General features: G+C 33.4%; 1 protein-coding gene across 3 annotated transcripts in view; it reads left to right on the forward strand.

Annotated features, from left to right (window-relative positions):
• FNBP1L (formin binding protein 1 like) overlaps window positions 1–27,447 on the forward strand; it is a 116,153-nt gene extending 88,706 nt beyond the window's left edge. Inside the window, exons 9-16 of one of the 3 annotated variants that reach the window (XM_069070537.1) lie at window positions 6,305–6,508; window positions 7,889–8,047; window positions 12,431–12,445; window positions 15,473–15,582; window positions 18,171–18,303; window positions 19,514–19,608; window positions 22,488–22,636; window positions 23,675–27,447. In XM_069070537.1, the coding sequence (XP_068926638.1) occupies window positions 6,305–6,508; window positions 7,889–8,047; window positions 12,431–12,445; window positions 15,473–15,582; window positions 18,171–18,303; window positions 19,514–19,608; window positions 22,488–22,636; window positions 23,675–23,853 (1,044 nt within the window). In that variant the 3' untranslated portion in view covers window positions 23,854–27,447. The remainder of the gene's footprint in view (window positions 1–6,304; window positions 6,509–7,888; window positions 8,048–12,430; window positions 12,446–15,472; window positions 15,583–18,170; window positions 18,304–19,513; window positions 19,609–22,487; window positions 22,637–23,674) is intronic. The other 2 variants (XM_069070536.1, XM_069070535.1) reach the window with 2 other exon arrangements.
• Window positions 27,448–27,524: the final 77 nt, after the last annotated feature.

The raw sequence follows: 27,524 nt of genomic DNA on the forward strand, positions 1-27,524 counted from the left end.
ATTATTTAGTAGTTCATAATAGTTAACCAGGGGCAGTTAGGTGGTACAGTGGGTTTCCAGGCTTATAGTCAGGAAGACTCATTTTCCCATTCAGATCTGACTTCAGATACTTACTATCAATGTAGTGCTGGGTAAGTGACTTAATCCTGTTTGTTTTGGTTTCTTCATCTATGAAAGTGAACTGGAGAAGGAAATGGCAAGCTCATCTAGTATCTTTGACAAGAAGACCCCAAATGGAGTTACCAAGAGTTGAACTTGACTGCACAACAATAGTTAACTGTGATACTGGGCAAAATATAATAAAATAAACTTTAAGCATTCATGAATGGAAACTCAACAAATTCATTACTATGCTAGGTGTTGGGTTTACAAAGTTAAAAATGAAGTAGTCCCTGTCTTCAGAGAATGTAAGCTCTCTTGAGAATGGTAGGAGACAAGATGTATACAGAGAAGTAAATACAAAGTATATGCAAAGTCATGTAAAGGCAAAGGGACAAGAAACATGAGAATTGGAAGTTTTCTTAGCTTTAAACATAGTAGCTAACATGTATGTAGTGCTCTAAGGTTTGCCAAGGGCTTTACATATTTTATTATCATTCATCCTCACAACAACTGTATGCAGTTGTTCTTATTCCTCCCATTTTATAGATGAAGAAATTAAGTCTGAGATGGTTTAAGTGAGTTGCGCAGTCACCCAGCTAATAAGACTCTAAAGTAGGATTCAGATTCGGTCCAATGCTCTATGATGATCCATTTTCATTATAAATAGCCAAATGAACACATTTAAGTTATGACACTTCTATCCCATATTCAGCCATATAATCACAGAATTGGATTAGAATTGTTGCCAAACAAAAAGAGATACACTGAAACAGTTTTCAAAATTACAGAAGTGAATAGGAAATTCAGAGGGAAGCACAGATAAACAGGACAATTTTGAAAATAACTTGTAGAATTTATTTTGTGCTTCTTTTTAAAGGAAATAGTTTGAAATGGAGAGTCTGAGTCTAATATGTAATCCTTTTTATGGAAATGCTTCTCATCTATGTGTGTTTAAGTTCAGAACAAAACATGATTTAGACACTGTGCCACTGGAGTTTATTGAATAGGACAGTGAATGGTCAGGTCTGTACTTGAGGAAAAGCACCTTGGCACTAGTGTGTAGGATAGACTGAAAGGGTGGTGGTGGTGAAGACTTTAGTCAGGGAGAGCAGTTAGGCTTTTGGAATAATCTAAGTAAATGTTGATGAGGGCTTGAAGGAGGTAGCTGTGTGAATAGAGGGGAGTGAAATGAAAGAGATGTTTTGGAGGTAGAAATGATAAGATTTGGAAACTGATTGAATGTATGCGTTGAATGAGAGTAATGAGTTAAGGATAATGCCAAGGTTATGAATCTGGGACACTGGAAGAATAGTGGTGCCTTCAACAAAAGTAGCAAAGTTTGGAAGGTAGGTGGATTTGAATTTCTTTTATTTGCTAGTCTGATTAGTTTCTCTGATCGATTAGTAGAGTTAGTGACAATATCTAATTTTGTGTGTGTGTGTCTTTAAGCTGGTATTGCTTTTTCATGATGATATTTTTCTATGCCAAAAGCAAAAATATCTTCCTTCCATTCTCATTCTTAAATGCCTTTGGGATTTCTTTGCACAGTTAAATTTCTTGCCAAGCTTTCTTTAAATCGATTTTACCCTATGTTTTCTCTGTTATGAGGCAGTACTACTCATATTATCTATTACCTTTGTCTTCTTAATATTTTATACCATTCTCATCTGTTTCTACGTTTAATTTGAAGTCACTGAGTGTCAGTGCATGCTGATAATGTGGAGGGTCTTAATCCAGTTCTTCATGGAATTTCTCTACCTTTTCATCTCCTGCCTTGAGTGTGCATTAGCTGAAATTATTTTAATGGTGGTCTTTTTGCAGAAGCTTATAATGGGTACTTTTACAAGATGACCAAATAGTCAAAGAAATAATAGTTTTCCTTGTTGTTTTGGCATATATGATAAAGCCTATCATGTCAACTCCTTTGTCTCATAAATTTCCTTTGAGCCATGTTTCCATTTAGCTTTAAGTATCCTTCTTTCTTCTGGTTTTGTTTACAACAAAAATGTCAAGTTTGATATTCAGTTCCTTGAATAATACTTTCTTTTTTCTCTCTAAGCTTTAAAAATTTTTTTAACATTCAGTTTTTTATTTTAAGTTCCAAATTCTCTCCTTGCCACCTTTCCCATACCTGTTGAGAAGGCAAGCAATATGATAACCCCATTATACATGTGAAGTCATGCAAAATATTATTTCGTGTGTAGTCATGGCTAAAGAAGTCATCATTAAGTGGCTTAGATAGGGTTGGTTCTCATGAAGTAAATTTGGTCTATTGCCAGCACCATAGCCAAAAATCAAAAGATTTAAATTTGAGTTCAATTTTATATTTTATCCAGTGTCATTATAGAACCTTCCAGTTGTTATACTCTGCTGCCTTAACCTTTAAGTACTTAGAATCACCTGTATGCTAAGGCCAGGCAGTTGAGTAGGACTTTGTAGAAGATTACAGATATTTTAGATTTTTATTTTGTCAAGATTTTTTATTAAATATTCTTTTCACCAATACAGACAGTAAAGTTGCCACATTTGAATTTTAACATTGTTACAGATCTGCTTATAGAGGAGGTAGAAACAATGCTAAAGAAATTAAGGACAGGAAGATCAATGAGATTAAACCAAGTGTACATAGAGAAGATCCATGCTGGAGGTGACACAATGGTGGAAGTGTTAAAGGATCAATTTATAAGATATCTGAAGGAGGGAAAGATACCAAAGCTATAGAAAAAAATTTCAGACCTTATTAATATCAGGAAAGGTAGCAGAGAAAATAAACAACTATTGATTTATTTGCCTCATCTTTCTCATTTATCCAGAGTGTTTGAGTCTCACACATTAATTGAGGGCATTCTCAATGAAGTGGTAGTCGGGAACAAACTTTCACAAGTGACATTCCCAGTGGATCCCATCTCTGTGATCACACAATTGATTGGAAGATGTAAAGAATACATGATCCCAGCTTGCTTATTGTTTATTGATTATGAAAATGCATTATTTTGGTAAAGCAAAATGCTTCCTTAAAGGCTCACTTCCAACGAGGTGTCTCCCATCTATACATCAACAACATTCAAGAGTTCTTGAAAGTTACACCAGAAGTCACCTTGCTCAGTGATCTTCTGACTACAAACATCAGACTAGGCACCAATCAGGAAGATGTATTCTCCAAAAGTGTTGCCCCTGTTATAGAAGAGATCCAGTGTAGGTCCCATACTAGAGGATTTTAATATATAGATAAATAGATGTATATCTATAGATAGATATAGACAGATAGGTCCCCAAACATTCTAACCTCATGGATTCATAGTTTAATCATCTCCCATGACCTCCTTCTTCACCCCACATCAACTACACACAGAGAGTCATATGCTTGGTCTTTTTGCACTGTCCCCCCAATTCCTTCCATGCTTAGAATGCACTCAAGTCTCACCTCTACCAGACAGAATCCCCTCCTTCCTTCATGACGTAACTCAGATACCATCTTTTATATGGAGACTTTCTTAATGCTAGTGCCTTCTCTTTTAAATGCACCACCTTTGTGTTTAAGAATTCTCAAATCCCCTGATCTCATCTCCCTTTGCTTTGCAATTCCACATCCTTTTCATTATTACTGTGCCTTCTAATTCCTCAACCTGTCAGGCTGTCACTTGTTTCCCAGACTGTCACTCTTGCACTTACTATACCCTCCTTTTTTTTTGCCATTATTATCCTTTAGTGAACCAGTTCAATTCTACAGTATGTCCTCTTCTCTTGAGTTCCTTGCCCCACCTTAATCTTTTGAATAATTGACCCCTGCCTTTACAAGTACTCACATGCTACTAAACAAAGCTGGACAAAATAATGAAATAATGCTCACTGAATCTTCTAGAAATTTGTTATATTATTTCAACTGGGTCTTTATATTGGCAATCCTTTCACACCTCCTTAATTAGCTCACTATCCCACTCCCCACAGTGGCTTTCCCAAACTTTTTCATCCCTCTTCAAACTTCCTATGACTCCCATTTCCCTCATCCTCTCAACTGAGAATCTTCTTCCATATTTCATTAAAAAAAAATTGAGGCTATGCCTTCTGCCACTAAATTCTTTTCTGCCTTTCTTTCACATGAAGTGTCTCTTCTCCTTGTTAAAGGAACCCCCTTTCTACATATGCAAATGATTCCATTTCATCCTGTCTTCTTGAGCAAATTGCCCCCTCTATCATCTATCTTCAGTCTCTCTTCTTCTACTGGTTGCTTATCTCCTTACAGATGTGTCCCCTTCATCCTCGAGAAACCCTCTCTTCTCTTCTTCCTTCCTTCCTTCCTTCCTTCCTTCCTTCCTTCCTTCCTTCCTTGTTTTCTTCCACAAAATAACTAATATAGAAATGTAGTTTACATGATTGCACATATATAATAACCTGTATCAGATTGTTTACTGTCTTAGGAATGGAAGGGAGAGAATTTGGAATTGAAAATTCAAAACAAAACAGAAAACCAAATGTTAAAAAATTGTTTTTGCATGTAATTGGGGGAAATTGCTTTATAATACAATTACATACCTATTCGGCAAACCAGAAATTGTTTTATACAATAACTTATTTCTACAGGCAAATTCCTTTTTATAACAGTTCCTATAAAATAGCTAAAGTTTTATATCAGGATTTTGTTAAAATGACCATAGTATTAGAAATCATATTCCTATAGGATAAGATTTTAAAAATATCTTACAGGAATGAATTAGCAATTTTAAAGGAGTTCTGCACATATTACCTGTACCTATGTATTGTTTTATTTAGGGGACAAGAATATTTAAGTTGGGTAAGGATTGCTACAAAGTAATTTATATTTTGACAGTAGGACTAAATAAAATAGGTAGGCCCAAGCAATCCCTGTAGTTGTTTTAGGTTGGACTAGATAATTCCTTATTGTAACAAAATTTCCTTGAAATGAATTTAGTTGAGATTTTTTACTTGTATTATCCAGTTTTTTAAATGATGAGACTGGTTACTTTTTAAAATAATATACACATGAACCATCTATATCATCTCTAGAATGAATTACATAAATTAATAAAGGAAAAATTATGGGGTTTTTTTTGGAGGGAGGGGAGGCAATTGGGGTTAAGTGACTTGCCCAAGGTCACACAGCTAGTATGTGTCAGATGTCTGAGGCTGGATTTGATCAGCAGGTGCTCTATTCACCGCACCATTTAGCTGCCCCAAAATTATGATTTTTGAGTAGTTTCCTTAAGAAGAATTGTTTTTCTATAAGTAAGAGACGTAAGGATATGATACTCCTTCCAGAATTGCCCTCAACTTTTAATAAAGATTACTTTCCCTTTTATCATAAATATCAATTTTTTTTAAGCGATTGGGGTTAAGTAACTTGCTCAAGGTTACACAGACAGGTGTTTCTGGGTGGGTGCTAAGTGTCTGAGCCTGGATTCGATCCCAGGTCATCCCAACTCTGGGGCCGGTCCTCTTACTCGCTGTGCTACCTGGCTGCCCCTATGCATATCAATTAATGGAAAACCTTTGCTTCACAGTTAGAAGCTCTTAACTCATGCCCACTTAGACTGAATTCTTTAAAGCTGGAATTCTTAACCTGGATTTTAAAACTGCATTTCATGTAATGTTTCCTGTAGTCCTTTATGTTTTATTTTATGCATCTAAAAAACATTATTTGGAGAAAGGATCATAGGCTTCACCAAATCACCAAAGGGATTTAAGAGATAAAGATTAAGAACTACTGTTTTATAGTTAATTTTTCTCTTCTCAGATTCTCATCTTGTATGAATCTATTTCTGTCCTTATAACACTTAGTTGGGTTTTGGTTGGTTTTTATCTTATAACACTTAGTTGGGTTTTGGTTGGTTTTTATCTAAGTTAATGAAACTGAAGATCAATGTTACAAGTAAAATGGAAATTTGGATTTAAAACTAAAATACTTTGTATAAATCTGTCAGGAGCTAATAGAAAAGGACTTTTTTTCTGTTGGTATTTCAGAGAAATATTTATGGGTTGATATTTTTGAATGATACTCTAAGTAGACAGAAAGAAACTATTTGCAACTAAATTGTTAACTTAATCATTTCTGTAAGATTTAAAATTTTTAAATCCCTCATATAATTTGTTAGTATCCCTTGCCTTGTTTAATGTTCTGAAAGTATCGTCAGCATATGTAGAAACAAATATAATGGTTTTAAAATTCTAAATTTCCTGTGCTCAGGACTCACAAATGGTGGTTGACTCCTTCAAGTCTGGATTTGAACCTCCAGGAGACTTTCCTTTTGAAGATTATAGTCAACATATTTACAGGACCGTTTCTGATGGTACTATCAGTGCCTCCAAGCAGGACAGTGTGAAGATTGATGCCAAAACCACTGTAGGAAAGGCCAAGGGCAAGTTGTGGCTTTTTGGAAAGAAACCAAAGGTAAGACTTATAGGTTTATTAGACTAATTTCTTAAAACTAGGATTTCAGATAATTTCATATATTAGCTGGAGAAGTTATAGTTAGCATAGATATTGAATGGTCGGTTATTTGGGAATGTGTTTAAAAAATTAGTAATTAAATGTTAATAGAGATAAAGAATTTTAGATTAAATATGAATTTAATAGAGTATAGATATTTTTCAAAGTATGATGCTGAAAAAAATTGAGATCAAACTTTGGCTGTAACCCTGGAATTTATTAGACTGTTAATGAAAGTTGCTAACGTTTTGTTAATGTTTTGAATTTAAATTTTATATGCAAAATATCCTCAGGGTCCAACTAAAAGACTATTAGTATTATTATTGACAGTCTACATAAAAATGATCATTTGTGAAAGTTGATTTTGTTCATATTCAATCTCATAAATTAAATCTTCCTAAGAAAATCTTAATGGGCAGTATTCAAGATTTTTAGTTAGTTGAATTTTGAAGTCATTACTTTAATGAGAGAATTCCATTCCTTGCTTAGCCTTGATCTTTTGATTTGTTTATTTATGTAGATAAATGCATTTCTGAAAGCAAAGTAGAATTACTTGTTTCTTATCTTCTAATTTCGTAATTATAGTGGTTTTATCATTAAGGGAAAATAGGCTACTTGTATTTATTAAATGTAATGTTTATTTGATCATTCTAAAGCATTTTCTGATCATGGTATACGTATAAAGAAGAATTAAAAATAATGTGAAGTTAAGTTATTAATAAACAAAGTTGTAGTTGGTGATGAGTATAAACGTAATTACTAATGATTAATTACATTGCCCAGCTGAGAGAAGATAGAGAACCAGACTGTTGAAAAGCCATAAGCATACATAAAATAAACTTTCTTACCTATTCTAATTAACAGTGAGTCAAAATTTAAACTTTTCTCCATGTCTTACGACCTGTTCTGATTGTTGTAACTGCAGCAACAGTCATAAGGTACCCCAAGTGTGTAAATAAATGTTCCCCCATGAGTACAGTTAATTACCTTATTATTCAGGAATCCAGAGATCCACATGTGCCAGGAATTGGATAATTATTCAAGTCCACTAGTTCTCTTGAGGATTATGTTTTTAGTTTGTGCCATTTAAGTTTCACTTATTGTATTTACCTTGTAAAAAAGAAATGAGTGGAATGGTATATTTTAAAAGTATTTTTAACTTCTGTAGTTGTTTAAACAAGTGTTAGCTGAACTTTTTGTAGTATGTAGTAGGATACATTTTTGTGAGGTTTATACTGTGGGGGAAAGAAAAGCATGTTGCCAAAGATAGCATTTTCATTTAAAAAGAAAAACCACTATGCACATTTGGCTTATTGATTCCTTTCTTTATTTCCATGTTAGCCACAGTCCCCACCCCTTACCCCTACTAGTTTATTCACATCCAGTACTCCTAATGGGTCCCAGTTTCTCACATTCTCCATTGAACCTGTGCATTATTGTATGAGTGAAATAAAAACAGGGAAGCCCAGAATTCCTTCTTTCAGAAGCCTCAAAAGAGGGGTAAGTTTAATAATGGGTTAAAATGCATGATGGCCTATTGTGTGTGTGGTGTGGCTTTTAATACTCTCCACCCTCATTATAAGGCTCTTTCTGAGAATACAGTTATAAAATGTCACTGTAACAAGTATAGCTACCCTCAAGTTAAAAGAAAGAAATCTCCTCTTTATAACATTTGAAATGCTTGATTCTAAAGGATGGTGTTATAAAGAGGGTGGTGGGTGCAATCATATATTTAAGCTATTTTTCTGTTTACATGAGATCATGTGTGTCCACCACTGTCTTGTACTGTATTCTGCATTACTTAGAGTAATTTATTATAAAGCTTCGTCTTCTTATAATTAGTTATGCTGACTTCATCTGCTAGTTTTCTAAAGTATCATTTTGGTAATAATTTAAATATTTTAGCTTCACTTAAACTGTAGTATTTATATAGTTGAAAAAAAGATGTAGGCACTTAATTTAACTTTTAGATGGAAGTGATCATTAAATTATGTTTAAATTGAATTGGGTTTCTTGAGTAAGTAAAATGTAAAAAGTAAAATGCCTTCCACCAAAACTTCTAAATGCCATTTTTTTTAGCCACTTACTAATTTATAATAATATCGTCTATAAATAGAATTTATTTTGGGAGACAATAAAATAGAAAAGTAATGTGGCTTCCTAGCAACATATACTATATTGGTGTTAAATAAACTGGCATTATTATCCTATTATGTCAGTGAAACATAGTCTGGCTTATGTTTGTTTAGGGGCTTAATTGCTTTTTTAGAGTATAGTTTTAGATACATTTTTAATATCTTGTAAGTCATTTCTTCATATGTCATATCTTTATGACATAGAGAAAAAATTAAACTAACAATGTCATATGAAATATGCTCATTAACTGAAATCTGACATGACATTTACATTTCCTTTTTAAGCTTAAACATCAGATTGTTTTAGTTATGTGCATCAGTTTACTACACATAATTAAAAATTTATTAACTTAGTATAGTATTTGAGCATATACAGCTCCTTTGGAAAATTGTGACACGTGATTTTTGTTTTTTTTAGCAATACAGTGATTATTTCACCGTTGAATTATTACTGCTGATTATTTGTTTTAGCTTCTCCATAATATAAACTTTGTTGTGACTACCACAGCTAATACTGCAAATCAATTAATTAATTAAAGTAAACATTATTCCTTTAAATGACCCACAAGAATGAATATACACTTATAACCCTAGTGATATATAAAATGTTATAACTTTTAAAAACCATTAACAATAGTTGTAGGTGGGTTCCAGTGACTGAATAATGAATGTAGAATTACCTCAATGTTTCACAGTGTCAATGCAGACTGTAATAAATGCTTTGTGTTAAGTTATGTGAATTGTGAGAAAATTCCATATTTTTATTCAGCTTAGTTTTTTCTTTTGGGGCTTTTATTTATTTATTTATTTTGGTCTGTCTTTTTACAGTGTTAGAGCATGCCAGGCCTTTATTACATATTCTGTTCAGTTTAGAAAGCCATGGTTTGATGTAGAGAACTTTACAGCAGATTAAGATGTATGAAGAAAGATTAAACTGTTTAAAACTTTGAAATTGTTAGGTTGGGCAAGATAAGCCTGAGGGCATGACCTCTTTACTTTTTTAAAATAAGAGTAAAATTTTAGAGTTATTAATTTTATAACTCCATTTGCTTGCTTAATAATTCATTTTTATTTGAAAACATCTTGTTGATTTAATGGAGATCTAACTTTTTAGAAAATCATATTGTTCTCTGTCCAAATTCCTTCCTTTTGGCTTATTACGTTAGAGCCAAACAAACATTTGACTTTTTTTTTCCCTTGACAGTTAAATCTGTGATTTTGTCTGAGAAAGGGGAAGCTCTTGAAGTGATAACTACTTTTATAGCCGCAGATTAAAATCTGGTTATGTCTTAGTAGATGGAGTTGCCTGAAGCACATGAGTTATCTAGGGTCACAAAGCTTGTAAAATTAGGGTTTCATTACATGGCTTCCTGACTTTAAACCACACTGCCTTATATGATTATGCACAATATCAGGTTGTGACACTTATATTACTTGTTTTAGTATCAAGAGATTAATTTGTAGAAACTGTGTTTTCTATTTTTAAATCAAGTAGGTTGAGAGAAAGAATTGAACTTTATTAGTCTTATTCATTCTATCATACAAGTGATCAGATTAAGAAAATCAGAGTTAGACATGAACCATGCCCTTCTAAAATATGTATTTTTAAGCTTGTCTAAATTGTCATTACAAGAAATATAATTTAGTTGACATTTATTTAACATATATTACAATTAAGATGAGAATCTTAATTACAATTAAGAATGAGTGGTACCAGTGTTTTGATTCTGATCATGGAAGTGAGGAACTTTTTAATGCGAGAGTATTTAAATGTACTCCATTTTGTACTGATTTTCTTTGGTCATAAAGCTACCTCATTTGACATTCAAGAAGTGCTCTCTTTGTTCTAACTGAACCAGTGTTTGATGAGCAAAGTGGTGTCCATACCTTTTGTGATTTTTATAGACATCCATAAGAGATTTCTCAGACTTTGTCTTATTACAGTCAAAAAAATCTGGTCTTGGGTAGAAAATCTTTGTTAATCACCCTCCTCTTTTCCATTGTTTCTTTTTTTATGCAGTGAGTGACCAGAGAAGCAAGTAGAAAGTATAGATACATCATAGTTTTGTACTAAGTATTATTCTGTTTTGTTGTAAAACATTTATATCTCAAAATCAATGACTATGACCTAGTACAGCTGTATTTGCTGTATCCAGATCAGTGAAACGTGATCTATTTAATATGTAGTAACTTTCTGTTAATCATAAATTTTCTTCTAAAGGCTATGATAGCCATTGCAGAGCTAATATACATTCATAAAAGTTATTCATTTATTTATTTTGCAGCCATTTTAAAATATCAATTATGTGTGAAGAACTGTGATTTAATTTAAAAAGAAATCTTTACCCAAAATTGTCATGTAAGATAATAAATGTCAGATACATTGCATGTTTTGTTTTCTTGTCCTAAATGTGATTTTATTCTTAAAACATTTTAAGAAGACCATAACAATTGAAATAATTATTTTAGCCGTGCTTTATGTATCCCCATGAATTATTTCAGCAATGCCATAACAAACATAGACTGTATTTGTTTACTCCCATCTCTAGAAGTATTAAAAGTATTCTCAGCATTTCATCTAGATTTATTTGAAAGGATCACTATAGCAAATGTCATACTCTTGTTATAATCATAAAACATTTGCACATTTGATCAATGCATCATAGATAAATGGGTAGATATTTTTGTCAGATACTTGTTAAAATTCATCCAAAGATTAATTTCAGTTTTTTTCCTTCTAAATTTAGGATTTATAAAATTAAATCAGTGCAAAGTAAAATTTTCATTGTCTTCAAATTTGAATAAAGAACACTAACAAATATGAATATATTTTACCATAAATATATCTATTTAATACATGACAAGGATCCCAGTTAAGATACCTTTAGTACATTGAGTAGCAATTTCAGCCTACCACTAATTAATCTGTTGATATTTAATGCAAAAAGATTACATACTATATGGAAATTCTAAATAAAACATATTTGAGATTTTTCATAAAGATGGCAGCTCTACTTAGGGAAACAAACACAGTCAGACTCTATGCCATTTAGTCCTTTTCAAAGTGGTTTTCATTTTCTAAAATTGGAAAATTATGTTTTTTAAATGTATCAATGTTATGAATAAAACATGAATTTCTTTTTTTTTAAGGCCCTGAAAGTAAGGGGACATACTTTGCAAGAAAAAGCAAAAGAGAAATGTTGAACATTCCCTATTTTGTGTATTGCTTGTGTATTTTTCTTCCGTATTTGTTAATATATTAAACTTAAAAATTAATTGTATTTGTGAACTTTGTAAGCTCAAATTCTATTTTGCTGCCTCTGGTTAGCTTTGTAAAAATCAGGATTTGGTGGGCATTTTAATGATCTCTATTAGTATCTTAGTATATCTCTGCATATTTTCAAATATCTATGTATCATTCTTGGTTCATTTTAAGAATTATTTACAGAAAATGAGTGATTACTCTTAAACTAATTTGAACACATTTTCCTTAATCTTGAATTTTAATTAGTTAAAATCACAAAATATCTGCCCGTTATCATTGTGTGTGCTTCTATTGTCAGTGACTTATTTTCCAAAAATGTGCTTGGAATTGTTTTTTTTCTGGCAGATTTGTTCAGATCATAAGACATTGTATAATTTACTTTTAACTTTGTGGAAAATATACATCTCTAGGTTATTACATCTTATATTATGGTTGCATGTGAATAATATGCCATTTCTTTCTATTTTCAATTGAACTGTTCAGTGGTCGGTGAAGATGGTAAGCCTTATGAGCTGATCTATATATATACTGTGTTACTATAAAGTAATCTCTTAAAGTTGTTTATATTTGAATAATTCAAAATCAGTTGTAAACTACATCCCATGTTGTCAACTTGTATCTGTTTTTTATTTTTATGATTTAATCTACATTCCATGTAACCTTGTGTCCCTCCCTTAACACTCAGTGCTAGAGTTTTAAGAGCAGAATACTACTTCTAAGCCTGAATTAATTGGTTATTTAATTTGCTTTAATAGTATTGGGTGGATTTCACATCCAGTTGGAGAAGAAAACAAAATTATGATTATACTTTTAAATATTCACATTGTGAACATCTTTTCTAAGTTTTATGAAAAAGCAAAGCTAGCAGAAATAAAGAAAAGCCTATTTTCATTTGCACAGAGTATTCACATTTGATTTAAAATTCATACATTTCAAGAATCAGATTTTCTAAGAAAAAATTATTTCTACTCAATTTCATTTTGAAAAATTTATACTAGTTTATGATTTGAATGGAAGAGAGACTGGAATTATTTATATTTCACTTCAGAATGTCTCTTCCTATAGTTAAATATGGAAATAATTTCAGAACAAAATAATAGAGTTATACTATGAATATGATTATTGGAAAGTCAAACAATTTCACTACATTTAGGAATAAACTTTCAGACTTGATTTGCCCTCTCTGGAAACCTCCCTGGACCAGGGGAGAGGATTAAACGGTTCAGATGACTTCATTACTTTGCCTACAGCAAGGCTATAAACAGAGTTAATGATAATGGTCAATGAGAGATTGGAAAAAAAAAGTTTCCTAAAGTGTGGATTTGGAAATAAAATTTGCTAGGGAGTAAGTGAAAATTTGAATAATATACCTAAAGGAAATAGAAAATGAAATGTGGTAAGAAAATGATACATGATTTCTCTAGTTTAAAAATGATATAAGATATTGAAAGACTTTACCTCTGAGAGCAGTCACCACCATAGTTTTTCAGAAACTTGAGCCTAAAATTAATATGACAACTGACATTGATCATTAAATGCTAGAGTTAAAAAGGAAACTCATATGAGGAGCTCCTGCATTCATTTACATTAGTCAGTGTTTTGAGGAGATACATCCTTTTATCAGTATTCCTGTTATATGATAGCATACTATATGATATCAATAAGAGTTGAGTAGAGGGATGGGTTCCTTTATATTCAGTCTCCTAGGAAGCTACAGTGAGGCCACTGAGAAAACATTTGAATGTCTTTTAGAATAGTTTCATTTTGCATTAATTTGGAAACCAAAATGGGTTAAAGCTCATCATCAAAGTCTGTGCTTTCATTTTGCAGAGGCAGATGCAACATAGCATGTGTTATAGAGCTGGCATACATTGGGTCACTTAATATGTATATAATTGACGCATGTATAGAATGTCCAAATGTGTGTGCATATTCCAGTAGTGTTTACAAAACTGGTCCTGTATAATTGTTTAGTCACCACTTTGAAAATATATATGATTCATAAAAAAGATTATGTAAATCAATAAGAGCTGTCAACATTTGAGAAATAAGTGATATGAAATCTTTTCGTTGAATAATAATGAGAAATAGAAACAGTAATTTCATAATTATATCAGTTATGTTGTATTTTTATTACAGCTGAAAGTCATAAGAATAAACATATTTTACTTAGACTGATAACTTTATCTGAATTTTATAATTTCTTACAACTCCTTATAAAGTGTCATTGCCAACATTTCTTTCCCCCTTCCTTGCCTTGTATTTTTCTTTCTTATCCTTACCAAAAAAAAAAAAACCCAACCAAAAAAACCCCTAAACATCATTCTTACTAAAGAACTTTGGGTTAGATTTCTGTTAGTTGGGCAAATTGGGTACTTTATTTGGTCATACAGCATAATCAGTGGTGAATATTTGTTAAGGACCAATTTGGTGAAGAACGCTGTTGGGAGAAAGAAAAAATTTAGATAATACATGATTCCTAGTCTCATGAGGCTTTCAGTTATTATTGTTATTGCCCAGAGGAGTATTGAATATAGCAGTAGTGAATTTAGTTTTTATTTGCTTCTTACTTAACAGGCAGTTCTATTTTTAATTTAGCTATTACTGGATCTTCTTTTGATTATAAGGAATAGGTAGATCTGCCTATGCACAAACTATGCAGGTATTAAAAATGTTTCACACATTGGACAACTTGAGTTTTTAGTACAAGGTAAGTAACTTCATGGACAGCTAGGTGGCGCAGTGGATAGAGTCCTGGGGCTGGAGTGAGGAACATTCATGTACGTGAGTTCAAATTTGGCCCCAAAGAGCTAGCTGTGTGACCCTGAGCAAGTCACTTGATCCTCTTTGCCTCATTTCCCTCATCTGAAAGATGAGCTGGAGAAGGAAATGGCAAACTAATACAGTATCTTTGCCAGGGAAATCCCAAATGGGATCAGGAAGAGTTGAACAGGACTGAACACATTTGAACAAGTAATTCACTGCATAAATATTCACTCTATTCCTATTTTTAATTTGACATTTTTACTTAAGTAGTATGGCATTGGGTTTAACATGGAAATGTGATTAAACTATAAACAAATCTTTTTGTAGATGATAAATGTCATGTTTCTATTTTGTTGGTGATGATGTAATAAGGTTTAATCATTTTAATACAATCCAATCTTGAAGTTTGCTTGTATAGATTAAAAATGACTTGCCATTACAAGTTTCCTTCATCTGCTGTTTTTCTATTCTAAGATGAAAAGAATGATCAAAGTCCTTTTTTTCTCAGTATGTGCATTCCTAGCTAGCTTAAATATAAAAAAAGTTATTTTCTGCATTGTTGTGTTTCAGATTAATTTGTTCCAAATATCGTCTTGCAAATTTTTTTGTTCTGTATGTTTTTTTAATTAATGTGTGTTTTTTAAAAAAATACTTCTCCTGATATCAAACCTAAAGTGTTTTGATGAATGCAGGTATGCTTAGAGTCAGATGAAATCTCCAGAAAATGTATTTAGTAATGACATAGTCTCTTCATTTCAGGGTCCAGCATTAGAAGATTTCAGTCATCTACCCCCAGAACAGAGACGTAAAAAACTGCAGCAGCGGATTGATGAACTTAACAGAGAATTACAAAAAGAATCAGACCAAAAGTATTTTTTGTTAAATTATGCAATATTATTACTTTCAGAATCTGTTTTGAATGAGTGTCTTTAGATGTGACATGAGAAATTATCACTGCCTCTTTTTAATCAGTAGTTCTTGAATGTAATTATTTTGGGAACAGAACATACCCTCAAACTTTGTAATAAATTAAACAGTTTTACTGTTAAAACTATCAGTTTGGGAGGTTGCCATGTCATGGGTAAAAAAAAAAAAAGTAATAAGATTACATTTTGATATTTATTATTAGTCAGTATTACGGTTTTTCATTTTTTTCCAGGTTAACTGGAAAATAACTTGATCCATTTTAAAGAATAGATTCATTAAAAAATAAATATAAATGTCTCAGGTAATCTGAGCATATGAATATTATTAGTCAGTATTACGGTTTTTCATTTTTTCCAGGTTAACTGGAAAATAACTTGATCCATTTTAAAGAATAGATTCATTAAAACATAAATATAAATGTCTCAGGTAATCTGAGCATATAATTATGTTTGCAATAGAAAGGTTGAAGATAAGATGCAAGGTGACTTCTCATAAATCTTATGTTACCTCCCTAAATTCGTCTTTTGTTTTTTTCATTTGCTTTTTTTCAATTTTAATTTTTTAAAAAATTAATTTGTTTGTTTACTTTTAGTTTACAGGATTCAATTCCACAATTCCTTGAGTTTCACATTTTGTCCCCTTCCCCCATGGCGGCATATAGTCAAGTATAGGATCTGTAAATACTTTCACATTATACATTAGTCAGGTTATAAAGACAGATTGTATCAGATGGAATGAAAAATGGTAAAAAGGACATAAAACCAAACAATAAAAGGAAAAAAGATCAGGTATTTTGCTTCCATCTGGATATAAACTCAGTTCTTTCTAGTTGTTTCTCTGGATGCACACATTTCTCTCCATCATGAGTCTTTTGGGATTGACTTATATCACTGCATTGCTGAGAAGAGTCCAGTCTATCAAAATTGGTCATCACACATACGTTGTGTCTGTAATTGTGTACAAATTTCTCCTGGTTCTACTCTTCTCACTCAGCATCAGTTTGTATAAGCCTCTCCAGGTAAATATGAAGTCCATCTGCTCCTCGTTTCTTATAGCACAATAGTATTCCATAACATGCATATACCACAATTTGTTCAGCCATTTGCCAATTAATGGGCACCCCCTTAATTTCCAGTTCTTTGCCACCACAAAAAGAGCTGCTATAGACATTTTTGTACACATGGGTCTTCTTCCCACTTCTATGATCTCTTTGGGATATAACCCTAGGAGTGGTATTGCTGGGTCAAAGGATATGAAATTATTTATAGCCCTTTGGGCATAATTCCAGATTGCTCTCCAGAAAGGTAGGATCAGTTCACAACTCCACCAGCAATGCATTAGTGTTCCAATTTGCCCACATCCTCTCCAGCATTTGTCATTTTCCTGTTTTGTCATCTTAGCCAATCTGACTGGTGAGATGTGGTACCTCAGAGTTGTTTTGATTTGCATTTCTCTAATCAATAGTGAATTAGAGCATTTCTTCATGTGCTTATAGATATTTTTAATTTCTTTCTCCAAAAATTGCCTGTTCATATCCTTTGACCATTTATCATTTGCTTTTTTTTTAATGAAAAAAATGATACTATAAAGAGACAAACTATGACCCATTTCAGCTGAGATTAAAGCAAGAAAATGGGTATAAATTTCAGTTTAATGTTTATAGTTTTATGTTAGTATATATAGAGGATTTTCTTTAGGAAATAATTCTTGATATTGAGAAGAAATACCAACTAGGTAGAATGAAGCCTGTAGATAAAAGTTAGGTAGGTACTACAGGCTTACTAGAGGACAGCCATCTTTGAAAATGGTCTGTTAGAGGATTTTCTTTTGAAGCAAGAAACAAATGTTCACTAGAAATTTGTAGAATATTTGATAAAATTAGGTTTGTCTGAAAATTCACCAGAAAGGTCACAAAAATTCAGGGTATAAGTTGTTAAGAAACTCAACAATAAGATGCTATATCATTTATGAATACCACCTGGAAAAAAATGGAAACTGTGTTCCTAATTTGGTTATGCACCAGGACCCTTATTTTTATTAGCAAATAAAAACTAGAAATCAACAAGCAACAATATCATTAGTTCACTAACTATTAATAAATTTATGAAGAGGATTATAAAATTCAAAATAATTTATAGTTTCTTTCTGAAGACATATATGGACCATTTAGCCTAGAAGAAACTTAAGGAATGGATTGTCATTTATTTTTCATCCTTGATTCATTTAAATCATTTTATACATCTTTGCATTATTACAAAAGAAATCCACAATGTTTAATGTTTTATACTTTCAAAAAATGAACAAAATGGCAGCCTATCTTTTAATTAATTTTATATAGGAGAAACTTTAATGAGAAAATTACATATTTGACTTTAAGAGTTATGATTATGTTTGTGATCAGGTCATATGTAAATCCAAAGGTGCCAATGTAAACCTAGTTGATTGTTTTTATAAACTGGAAATCTTTGAAAATGTGAAAGTTATTAGTTTATTGTTTCTGTAACTAAATTAATTTTTTTATGTGTTGCAGAGATGCACTCAACAAAATGAAAGATGTGTATGAGAAAAATCCACAAATGGGGGATCCATGTAGTTTGCAACCCAAACTAGCTGAGACAATGAATAACATTGACCGACTACGCATGGAAATACATAAGAATGAGGTGAATCCTTAGGCTGTTTTTATAAAGTATAAATTACTATGACAGAATGTTCACTGTATATTTTCCAAATTGTTTAAATAATTTGAAAACGTGTATGAATAATAAAGTTTTGTTATAATAGATAATCATTGAAATGAACCTTTTAATGAAAAGTTGTTTTAATAATAATGGTGGGAGTTAACATTTATATAGTACCTACTGTGTATGTGTGAGGCACAGTGCTAAGTGGTTTCTAAATATTATGCCATTTGATCCTCATAATAATCCTGGAAGGTGGGTGCTATTATCATTCCCATTTATATAGATGAGGAAACTGAGACAGCCTCAGTGACTTGCCTAAGGTCACACAGCTGATATGTCTGAGGCTGGTTTTGAACTCTTATCTTCCTTACTTGAGGTCCAGCTCTCCATCTACTGCGCCGCCAACCTGCCTCTACTTGAGGCTGATTAACATTTTAAATATATAAATGTATGGGTGTGTTGTATGGTTTTTAAAATTTTTTAAATTTTCTTGTGAGTAGAAAGGACATCAGACTTAGAATAGTCCTTGCTGTGCCAATTACTAGTTGTATGAACTTGAACTTCTCTGGATACCTTAGTCTTCCCATCTGTAAAACAGAGATGATACTGATATAGTTCTTTAAGCTTTACATCAGATCATGTGTAGTACATGATTTGATCCTAAAATGACCCTGTGAGATAGGCATTTATAATCCCATTGCCTCTTATCACAACATTTTGATGATAAAGTGAGATATGTCAAAGTCTTTTATTAAATTGTAAGGCCTTGTATACCTATGAATTGGTATTATTACTCAGATGTTTGATGTGAGAGGTGCTGTGACTTAGAGGATAAAGAATTGTCCTTAGAGCCCCAAAATCTTGGGTTCTAAGTCTTATCATTTACCCAGACTGTCTCTTTGTCTGTGATAAAGTCCCTTTACTTTTCCATGTTTCACACACTTCTTTAAAACTGTAATTTATTAGAGACAAGTTACCTGTCTGCAGTGGTGAGTTTCCAGAACCAAAAGTTCCCTACATCGATGAAACATAGGACTACAAATAATGTTCTTTTCTCCTAGAATTGAATAAATAAGTAACATTAGGTATATTTTAAGCTTTTGGAGTTTAAAAGCCTGTTTATATATCGAGGTTTATTTTACCATGATGCTTGTTCACTTCCTTTGTTTTATTTTATTTTCCTCTGAAGGCCTGGCTTTCTGAAGTTGAAGGTAAAACAGGTGGGAGAGGAGACAGAAGACATAGCAGTGACATAAATCACCTGGTAACACAAGGAAGAGAAAGGTCATTGTTCTATTTAAACTTAGATTTTTTTAGGCCTTAAACCTTTTCCCCAGAATTCCTAGTAACAATTCATCTGGGATTTGTTTCCTGAGTTGATTATCTTAGCTTTTCAAATAAATGGTATTTAGAGTGCTCCTGTCTTCTGCAACTTTGTTATGAAGACAGTTCTCCTTTGCCTTAAGTCAAGTAAATTTAGGGGAATTTTGACCTTTAGAACTGATAAGACAGAAAGCTGAATTTGTTTTAAATAAGCCTTCGTGGAATTTATCCTACGACATACTAGTCAGTGAAATGACTGTCAATATCCTGAGTGTTGAGAAAGAACAATTATTGTCAGATTTGGGGTTATGGGATGCCTATACATATGATCTTTTTATGCTCCCTGTATTAAAATCAAGGGGCAAATAATAGAAGTGTGGTCTTGGTGTGGTTCTCTGAAATTAGGTGGCAACTAGAGTGTCACTGTGGTTATACAATTTTTAATATGTCATGGGACTAAACAAATTTTCAAGCATTTTGGTGGGGGGTACTTTTCCCTCAAAGGAATCAAATTATGATTTTTAATATGAAGGAGGGGCAAGAGAGAACCTCCAAATGGATTTCCTTTTGCTTTAATGTGTTATACCAGGAAAAATCCAAAATTGTAAGAATTCCCCAGGCCACATAAATGTTCTCTAGGCCTACCAAAACATTGATTGGTATGTATCTAATCCTGTGGACTTTGGCCTAATTGAAGGCTTAATCAGCATGAATCTTTGGCAAAATATGATTGGAAATTTAAACCTTTTTTAGACATCATGATAATGCACTTAAAAGTAAAAAACAAATCCTTTTAAAAATGTTTGCTAATTTGAATTATTCACAACATAGTGTTCTTCCATTAACATAAATAATGATGAGTTGACTGTTTTTGCATTTTTCTTTTAGATCAGAAGTTCTTAATCTTTTCTTTTAAATCAAATGCTTTATTAACTTCTAGTTTACATCATTCATTTTGCAAGATTTTGAGTTACAAATTTTCTCATTGTTTTTCCCCTACCCACTACCCCAAAATATCCCCTCCTTCAATCTGCTCTCTCCCATATCTTCTTCCATACCCCTACAACTTTCCAGTAGGGCACGGTGGATCTCTGTGCCCCAGTGCCTGTATGTCTTATTTCCCAGTTACATGTAAAATACTACTAATAAAAGTATATATATATATATATATATATATATATATATTTTTTTTTTTAAACATTTGATTTTAAAACTTTGAATTCCAGATTCATTCCCTTCCTCCCTTGTCACCCACCCTTACTGGGAAGATAAGCAGTTCAGTATAGGTTGTACATGTGTAGCTATGCAAAACATTTCCATAGTGGATATATTGCAAAAGATGGACTATATTTCTCTCCCTCCTATATCCACCTCCCACTTGTAATATTCTCTACTTTGATCTTGTCCCTTTTCAAAAATGGCTGTTTCCAACTTCCCTCCCCCCCAACCTGACCTCCTTCCATCATCCCCCCTCTCTCATCCCCTTCCCCCCTACTCTCCTGTAGTGTGAGATACCCTATTTAGTGTATATTTCATTCCCTCACTAAGCCAAATTTCATTGAGAATAAGGTTGACCCATTCCCTTTTGCCTTCCTGTTCTTCCCCTCCATTGTAACCATTTTCCCTTGCCTCTTCTATATGATAGTTTACCCCATTCTCTCTCTCCCCATCTCCTCTCATTATATTCCTCTCTCACCTCTTAATTTCACCTTTTAAGTATCATCCCTTACCATTAAATTGGTCCTGTGCCCTCTATCTATGTGTACCTGTACACATATATACACACATTCACATATGTATTCATATGCCCATATACCCTCCTATATAGACAAATGTGTGTGTGCATGTGTGTGTACACACATACACATTTCTATTCCCTTCAACTGTTCTCATACTGAGAAAAGTTTCATAAGTTACAATTATTGTCTTTCTATGTAGGAATGTAAATAGTGCAACTTTGATAAGTTCCTTATGATTTCTTTTCCCTGTTTACCTTTTTATGCTTCTCTTGCTTCTTGTATCTGAATGCCAAATTTTCTATTCAGCTATGGTTTTTTCATCAAGAATGCTTGAAAGTCCTCTATTCCACTGAATGACCATATTTTCCCCTGAAACATGATACTCAATTTTGCTGGGTAGGTGATTCTTGGTTTAAATCCAAGCTCCTTTGCCCTCTGGAATATTATATTCCAAGCCCTTTGATCCCTCGGTGTGGAAGCTACCAGATCCTGTGCTATCCTGATTGTGTTTCCACAATATTAAAGTTGTTTCTTCCTGCTTGTTTATAATATTTTCTCCTTGGTCTGGAAATTCTGGAACCTGGCTATAACATTCCTAGGAGTTTTCTTTTTGGGATCTTTTTCAGGAGGTGATGGGTGGATTCTTTCAACCTCCATTTTGCCCTCTGGTTCTAAAACATCAGGGCAATTTTCCTTGAGAATTTCTTGAAGGATGATTTCTAGGTTCTTTTTTTGATCATGGCTTTCAGGTAGTCCAGTCATTTTTAAATTATCTCTCCTGTCTCTATTTTCCAGGTCAGTAGTTTTCCCAGTGAGATATTTCACATTGCCTTCTATTCTTTCATTTGTTTGGATCTGTTTAATAGTATCTTGATTTCTCATAAAGTCATTTATTTGTTTATGTCTGGGAGTTTCAGTGAAAGCTTTCTATATTGAGTAATTTGTATACTATATTTTTTGAGAAAATAAATTTTCTTTGGGAAGTTTGAGATTAGTATTTAACACAGTAATCATGCTGGGGAGAACCCTGGAGTCGTTTTTCTAGAAAACTAGTCTATGTATGAAAGACTTGATAAAGATTTGTTTTCATTTGTCTTATAGCCCTGAAGGAAGTTATACAGATGATGCAAACCAGGAAGTCCGAGGACCACCACAGCAGCATAGTCACCCTAATGAGTTTGATGATGAATTTGAAGATGATGATCCCTTACCTGCTATTGGACATTGTAAAGCTATTTATCCTTTTGATGGTATGATTGATTTGATGTATTTGATAAAATTGGTTGTTCGAGGTTTAATCAACTTGAATGGTTAGATGAATCATTTACTAAATTAAATTGCCAGAGCATCATAATTTCACTGCCATGACTTTTTAATTATTTGTTTTCTAGATAGTGAGCATTTTCTTTCTTTTCCATATAGGATAGAATATGACAAAGGTGAAGTTTGTTGGTTTTCAGGACAATGTAGAACAGGAATGAGTAGTCTGCTTCAGATCATTTGTGAAGACAAACTAATTCTTCACAGACTGGCTGCTGACCCCACTCCTTGTTTTCTGATTTCCTTCTCATTTCTGCTCCAAGGTTGGGAAAGATGGCATAATTAGAAGCCACTGCCATGCCCTTGTCCCTACTTGTGGCTTAGGAGGAAATGCTGCCAAGGATTGGAAGGAAGGCTTCGTGGCAGAGGCTTCAGACCATTCTTTCCTCCTCATTTCAGCCAGTGGGCTGGAAATGAAGCCCACCAAGTTAAAATCTTGCTCTAATATAGAGTTGGAAGGGGATTTTAGTCTTTACTACTTTAAAACTTAGAAAATGTCTAGGTCCTCTTTTTTCCCAGTGACGACCTATTTTGACTATAGCAGTAACAGCAGCAGCAGCAAGAACATTATCTTCTTCCCAGTCATCACATAGGAATGGTGAGGGGATGGAGGAACTAGCCAAGTCATTGAGGTGATAGCAAACCAGATGCCTTGTCACAGATACTCCTGCTGCCAACATCAGCATTTATACTTCATTTCTCTTGCTGTACTTTCTGCAATTTTCCTTAACTCTTCTTCCTTTCTCTCTAAGTACTTTTTTCAGATACCATTCACTATCCTGATACAACCCTGTAACAATTTGACTCAAAAGTGGAAAAATAGGATTTATTTTTTTAAAAAATCTTAATTATCACTTTCGTAGACACTTAAATTTTTTTATATTGAGGGTTACTCATACTTTGCAGATATTAATCAAAAAGATAATTTAGCATAAATCATGCCTAAGCTTCAACAACTTTTATCTTAGGGCACAATGAAGGCACCCTGGCGATGAAAGAAGGTGAAGTCCTCTACATTATTGAAGAGGACAAAGGAGATGGATGGACGAGAGCCCGCAGGCAGAATGGAGAAGAAGGCTATGTGCCAACATCTTACATAGATGTGACTTTAGAGAAAAACAGTAAAGGTGCAGTAACTTATATCTAAACTCTAACCAAGCAGCTTCGTACCATATGTTCCCCAGGAAAGAGAACTCTACATATACATTCAATGGGATGAAAAATGTTAGGAAGCATTCCATAAAGGGCATCTAAAGCTTATTGTTCACCTTGTGAGCTTAGCTCAGGCTTAATGCTTAATTAAGAGTTGTGAATGTTGTGGAAGGAAAATGTTCTTTTTATGTTTATTTTCTAATTTGAGCAAAACTCATTGGGGCTTAATCACTGCTGTCGGCCTTATGTCCTACATCAATCCACTTGAAAGATTTGTTGTTTTCTCTTTGACAAATCATAGCATCTTATCCATTGAGAAGGTTGTAGTAGACTTAAGGCTTTTTATTTTCCTTGCTTCAGAAAACAGACAAGATAAAATAGCTATGAGAAAATAAGACTACCTGGGAATTCTAAAAAGCAAATTCATAAAACTAGTAATAATCTCTTTTTAAGCAATCTAAGTGAAAGTGACAGTTCCCAGAAAGAAAGGTCACAATAACTGATGAATGTCGCCAAAGAAAAATGCTCATTTTCCCCTTTGTTTCCTAAATATTTGTTGGCATTTAGTCTTCTAAAGATGAAAATATGTTGTTTTAAAGAAAAAAACATATTGCCTACATGGGTAGTATCTTTAAAATCTTGCAAAGTAATTTGACCTAGTCACTTTGTGTGTTTGTAAATTTTGTGTTTCCTGACCAGGAATTCTGAATTTCTAGTGATTTTCAATAATGTATATATTTCTAAATTCATCTTATCCTTACATTACTCATCTTGAAAATACTTTTTTGGAGAGTATTTCTTTTCATGGGTTAACATCTAAGAGCCCATAAGTAGTAAGACACAAGTTTCATATAAGTTGGAATTAGAATTTTTCAAAAGCAAATCTAATCAGTATTTGTTTTAAAAACTAAACAGTAACAAAAAGCTGAAAAATGCTCTGGTGACTGGATCCTGACTTAACCACAGTGAATATTCGTGTAGGGTCCCTGAATGAGACGTTTAGCTCTTATGGGTAAGAAAGCACATTCTTTCAGTTCAGGTCAAACAAATATTTATCAGAAGCACCAGTTCCTTCTGTTGCTTTTCATCAGTAAGGAAGGCTCTTTGGAGGGAGTTAGCACTTTGCAGGGAGAATGGAGTAAGGGACCGTGCCATAGTGCATATGGAGTGAAACTCACAAAGGACTTCGGCTACAGGACTTGCTATGGGACATTTGGGACAGGCACTAGACTGAACACCTCCCTCTGTCTTTCCAAAGGTCTTCAGTAATTATGTTCTTTTCTTTTTCCTCCTGGACTGCAGGTTCCTGAAGAGGGTTTCTGAGAAAATGGGCGAGATGTGGAAGGAGGTTACATGCAGCTGCTCTGGGAGGGGAGGGTAGTAGAGTTGGCAGGCTTAAAGAGAAAGAGAAAAAAAAGGAAATTGCATGAGTGCATGCAGGCATACATTATTATTTTTCACTAACCTCATCTCCATGCATTGTTTTTTTTTTAAAAAAAAATCATGATATTACAGATCCTCACAATTCTGCTTCAGAATTCTCTATTAGAAAAAGGCCAAAACAACCTTATCCACCTTTTTCCATTTGTTTCACTCTCTTTGTTAAAGTCAGAAAAACTGCAGTGATGATTTCCCATTTGTTTCACCCAATACAGTTGTCCCAGTAGGACTGTCTTCATCCAGGCCCTGTTTTAATTGGCTGTTTGTTAGACCCATGCTGTTTGTCAGTGTCTGCCTCTTCCGCCTCCAGGCTCGCCTAACACATCCTGTTGCATGTCTAGAATGATTGGATTAGATTTGTGTTAGGCATGTCTTTATAACCTCTTGTTTTCAATGCTTGTCTTTTGTTTTACATTTGTAATGAAAACCACTGTTTTGTGAAACCTCTCCAGCACTAATGTTTTCATCCCAATGTTCATGTATGCTGCTATAACGTCCCCATTCATTGCAACCATCATCATATTCCAGTTTTGGCATTCTGAAGAAGTGGTCTATGGACCCTAAGTATTTTTGGTGATTAGAAAAGAAAACATCTCTGCTCTAGCCTACAACACAGTCAGAAGAACTCTTTGAAATGTGATCCATCTCCAACACCTCATTCTGAGAAGAACCTCTAGTGAGCACTGAAGTCCTGGCAAAGTAATACAGAAGATACTCACCATCGCAAGACAAATGACGCTTTTCAAAAGTCAGCTGCTTGCCATCCAAACACTGCCTTAAACTAGAGTGCCTGAAGCTGCTGATTGCCAACACTACCACTACAGTATCCCACAAAGGGCTCTATGTATTGGCTTGGTATGACCTCCTTTAACTCTCGCCAGTGCCGCTGCAGCTGCAGGAGCAGCCGTGGTGGTGTCTTCTAGAGCGCTTCTGCATATGACGGTGCATCTCTTCACGTTTGTGCTTCAGAACTAAAGACGTGTATCTGTATGTTTTACTTCACTAAGTGTTTTTAATAGAATTCGTATGGAACCCCCTCCCCCCAATTGTCTTTTAATTTGGGGTAATGAAGCTACCACTTAATTACTATAATGATAGTCTGTTCTCAAGTGATACTTTAATTTTGAACCATTTTAAATTTGAGTGGAACTTTGTAATGATTTATGTGCACTTTTACTTGTAAAATGGCTATTTCAATATGTTTATATGTGTAAATAGAGTTGTCTGCAGTGCCCTATTGCTTATATTGTCTTGCTTCCCATTTGTGATTCTGTTAATGACTTACATTATACCTGATTTACCAGAGTAATAGTGAGGTAGGGGAAGGGAAATATTTGTACCACTCATGCTTCATTAACTCAATTCTTTCCTGTTTGAGGGAGAAAGAGAATGTGAAATGGTCTGTGTTTCATTGGATTTTAAGCAATATTTTAGAAACCTTGTGACTTCTTTTAAGAGATTTTTATTTCCAGTGTTATTTGACTTGTACTACCAGTAAAACTAAAGCTGAGTGACTATTGTGTGGAAGTTGATTCCTTTATTAAAATGAATATGCCACTATTACACACCTGACCGTGTATAACCTTTGGGGCTATGATGCTATCAAGTTTAGATTTTGGATATTGTATACAGGGTTATTTATATTATGTGACATTACTCAATACTGACAAACTACACAATGTAGTTTTTAAAATCTAGTGCTTTTTTTTCCATTTTAAAGGTTAGCAGTGGGAAGGAAATGTGATCTGGCTGTTTGTCTTTTGTATGAGACCTGGAGTTCTTGTGTTTGCCTGGCTAGCAGCCAACAGGTCAAAGTTTAAGGCTTCCTTGTAAAGACTAACTGTTCTTTTCAAGCTACTGTTTGTTTTTCTAAAAGCAGGATTTGCTTCCTTTGGGGACAAGTCCCTTCGTGTGGGATAGTGCAACCTGTATATGGGTTATTACATATAGGAAAGACATTTGTACTTGCACAGCTAGTTAAAATCATTCTGAAAATTGGAACATGTGAATTGTCTTAAATCTTCGATATTTTCAGTAATTTTTACTCCTTTTGTGCACATGTTGATTTCTTAATGGTAAATGCTTTGTTTAAAATAGTGTTCTCTGTTGAGAATATTTTCATGGAATAAACAGTCTTTTCATGGTCAGTTAGGTGTAGAGTGTGATGTCTCTTTTTTCTCTATGAACCTTAAGTCCCCTATATAAATGAATGGTTTAGGCAAGTCT

This window comes from Petaurus breviceps, unplaced genomic scaffold (genome assembly GCF_028583685.1).
Source record: "Petaurus breviceps papuanus isolate PSGF00001 unplaced genomic scaffold, PetGlider_PUasm1.0 90808, whole genome shotgun sequence".
Taxonomy (NCBI): Eukaryota; Metazoa; Chordata; class Mammalia; order Diprotodontia; family Petauridae; genus Petaurus; species Petaurus breviceps.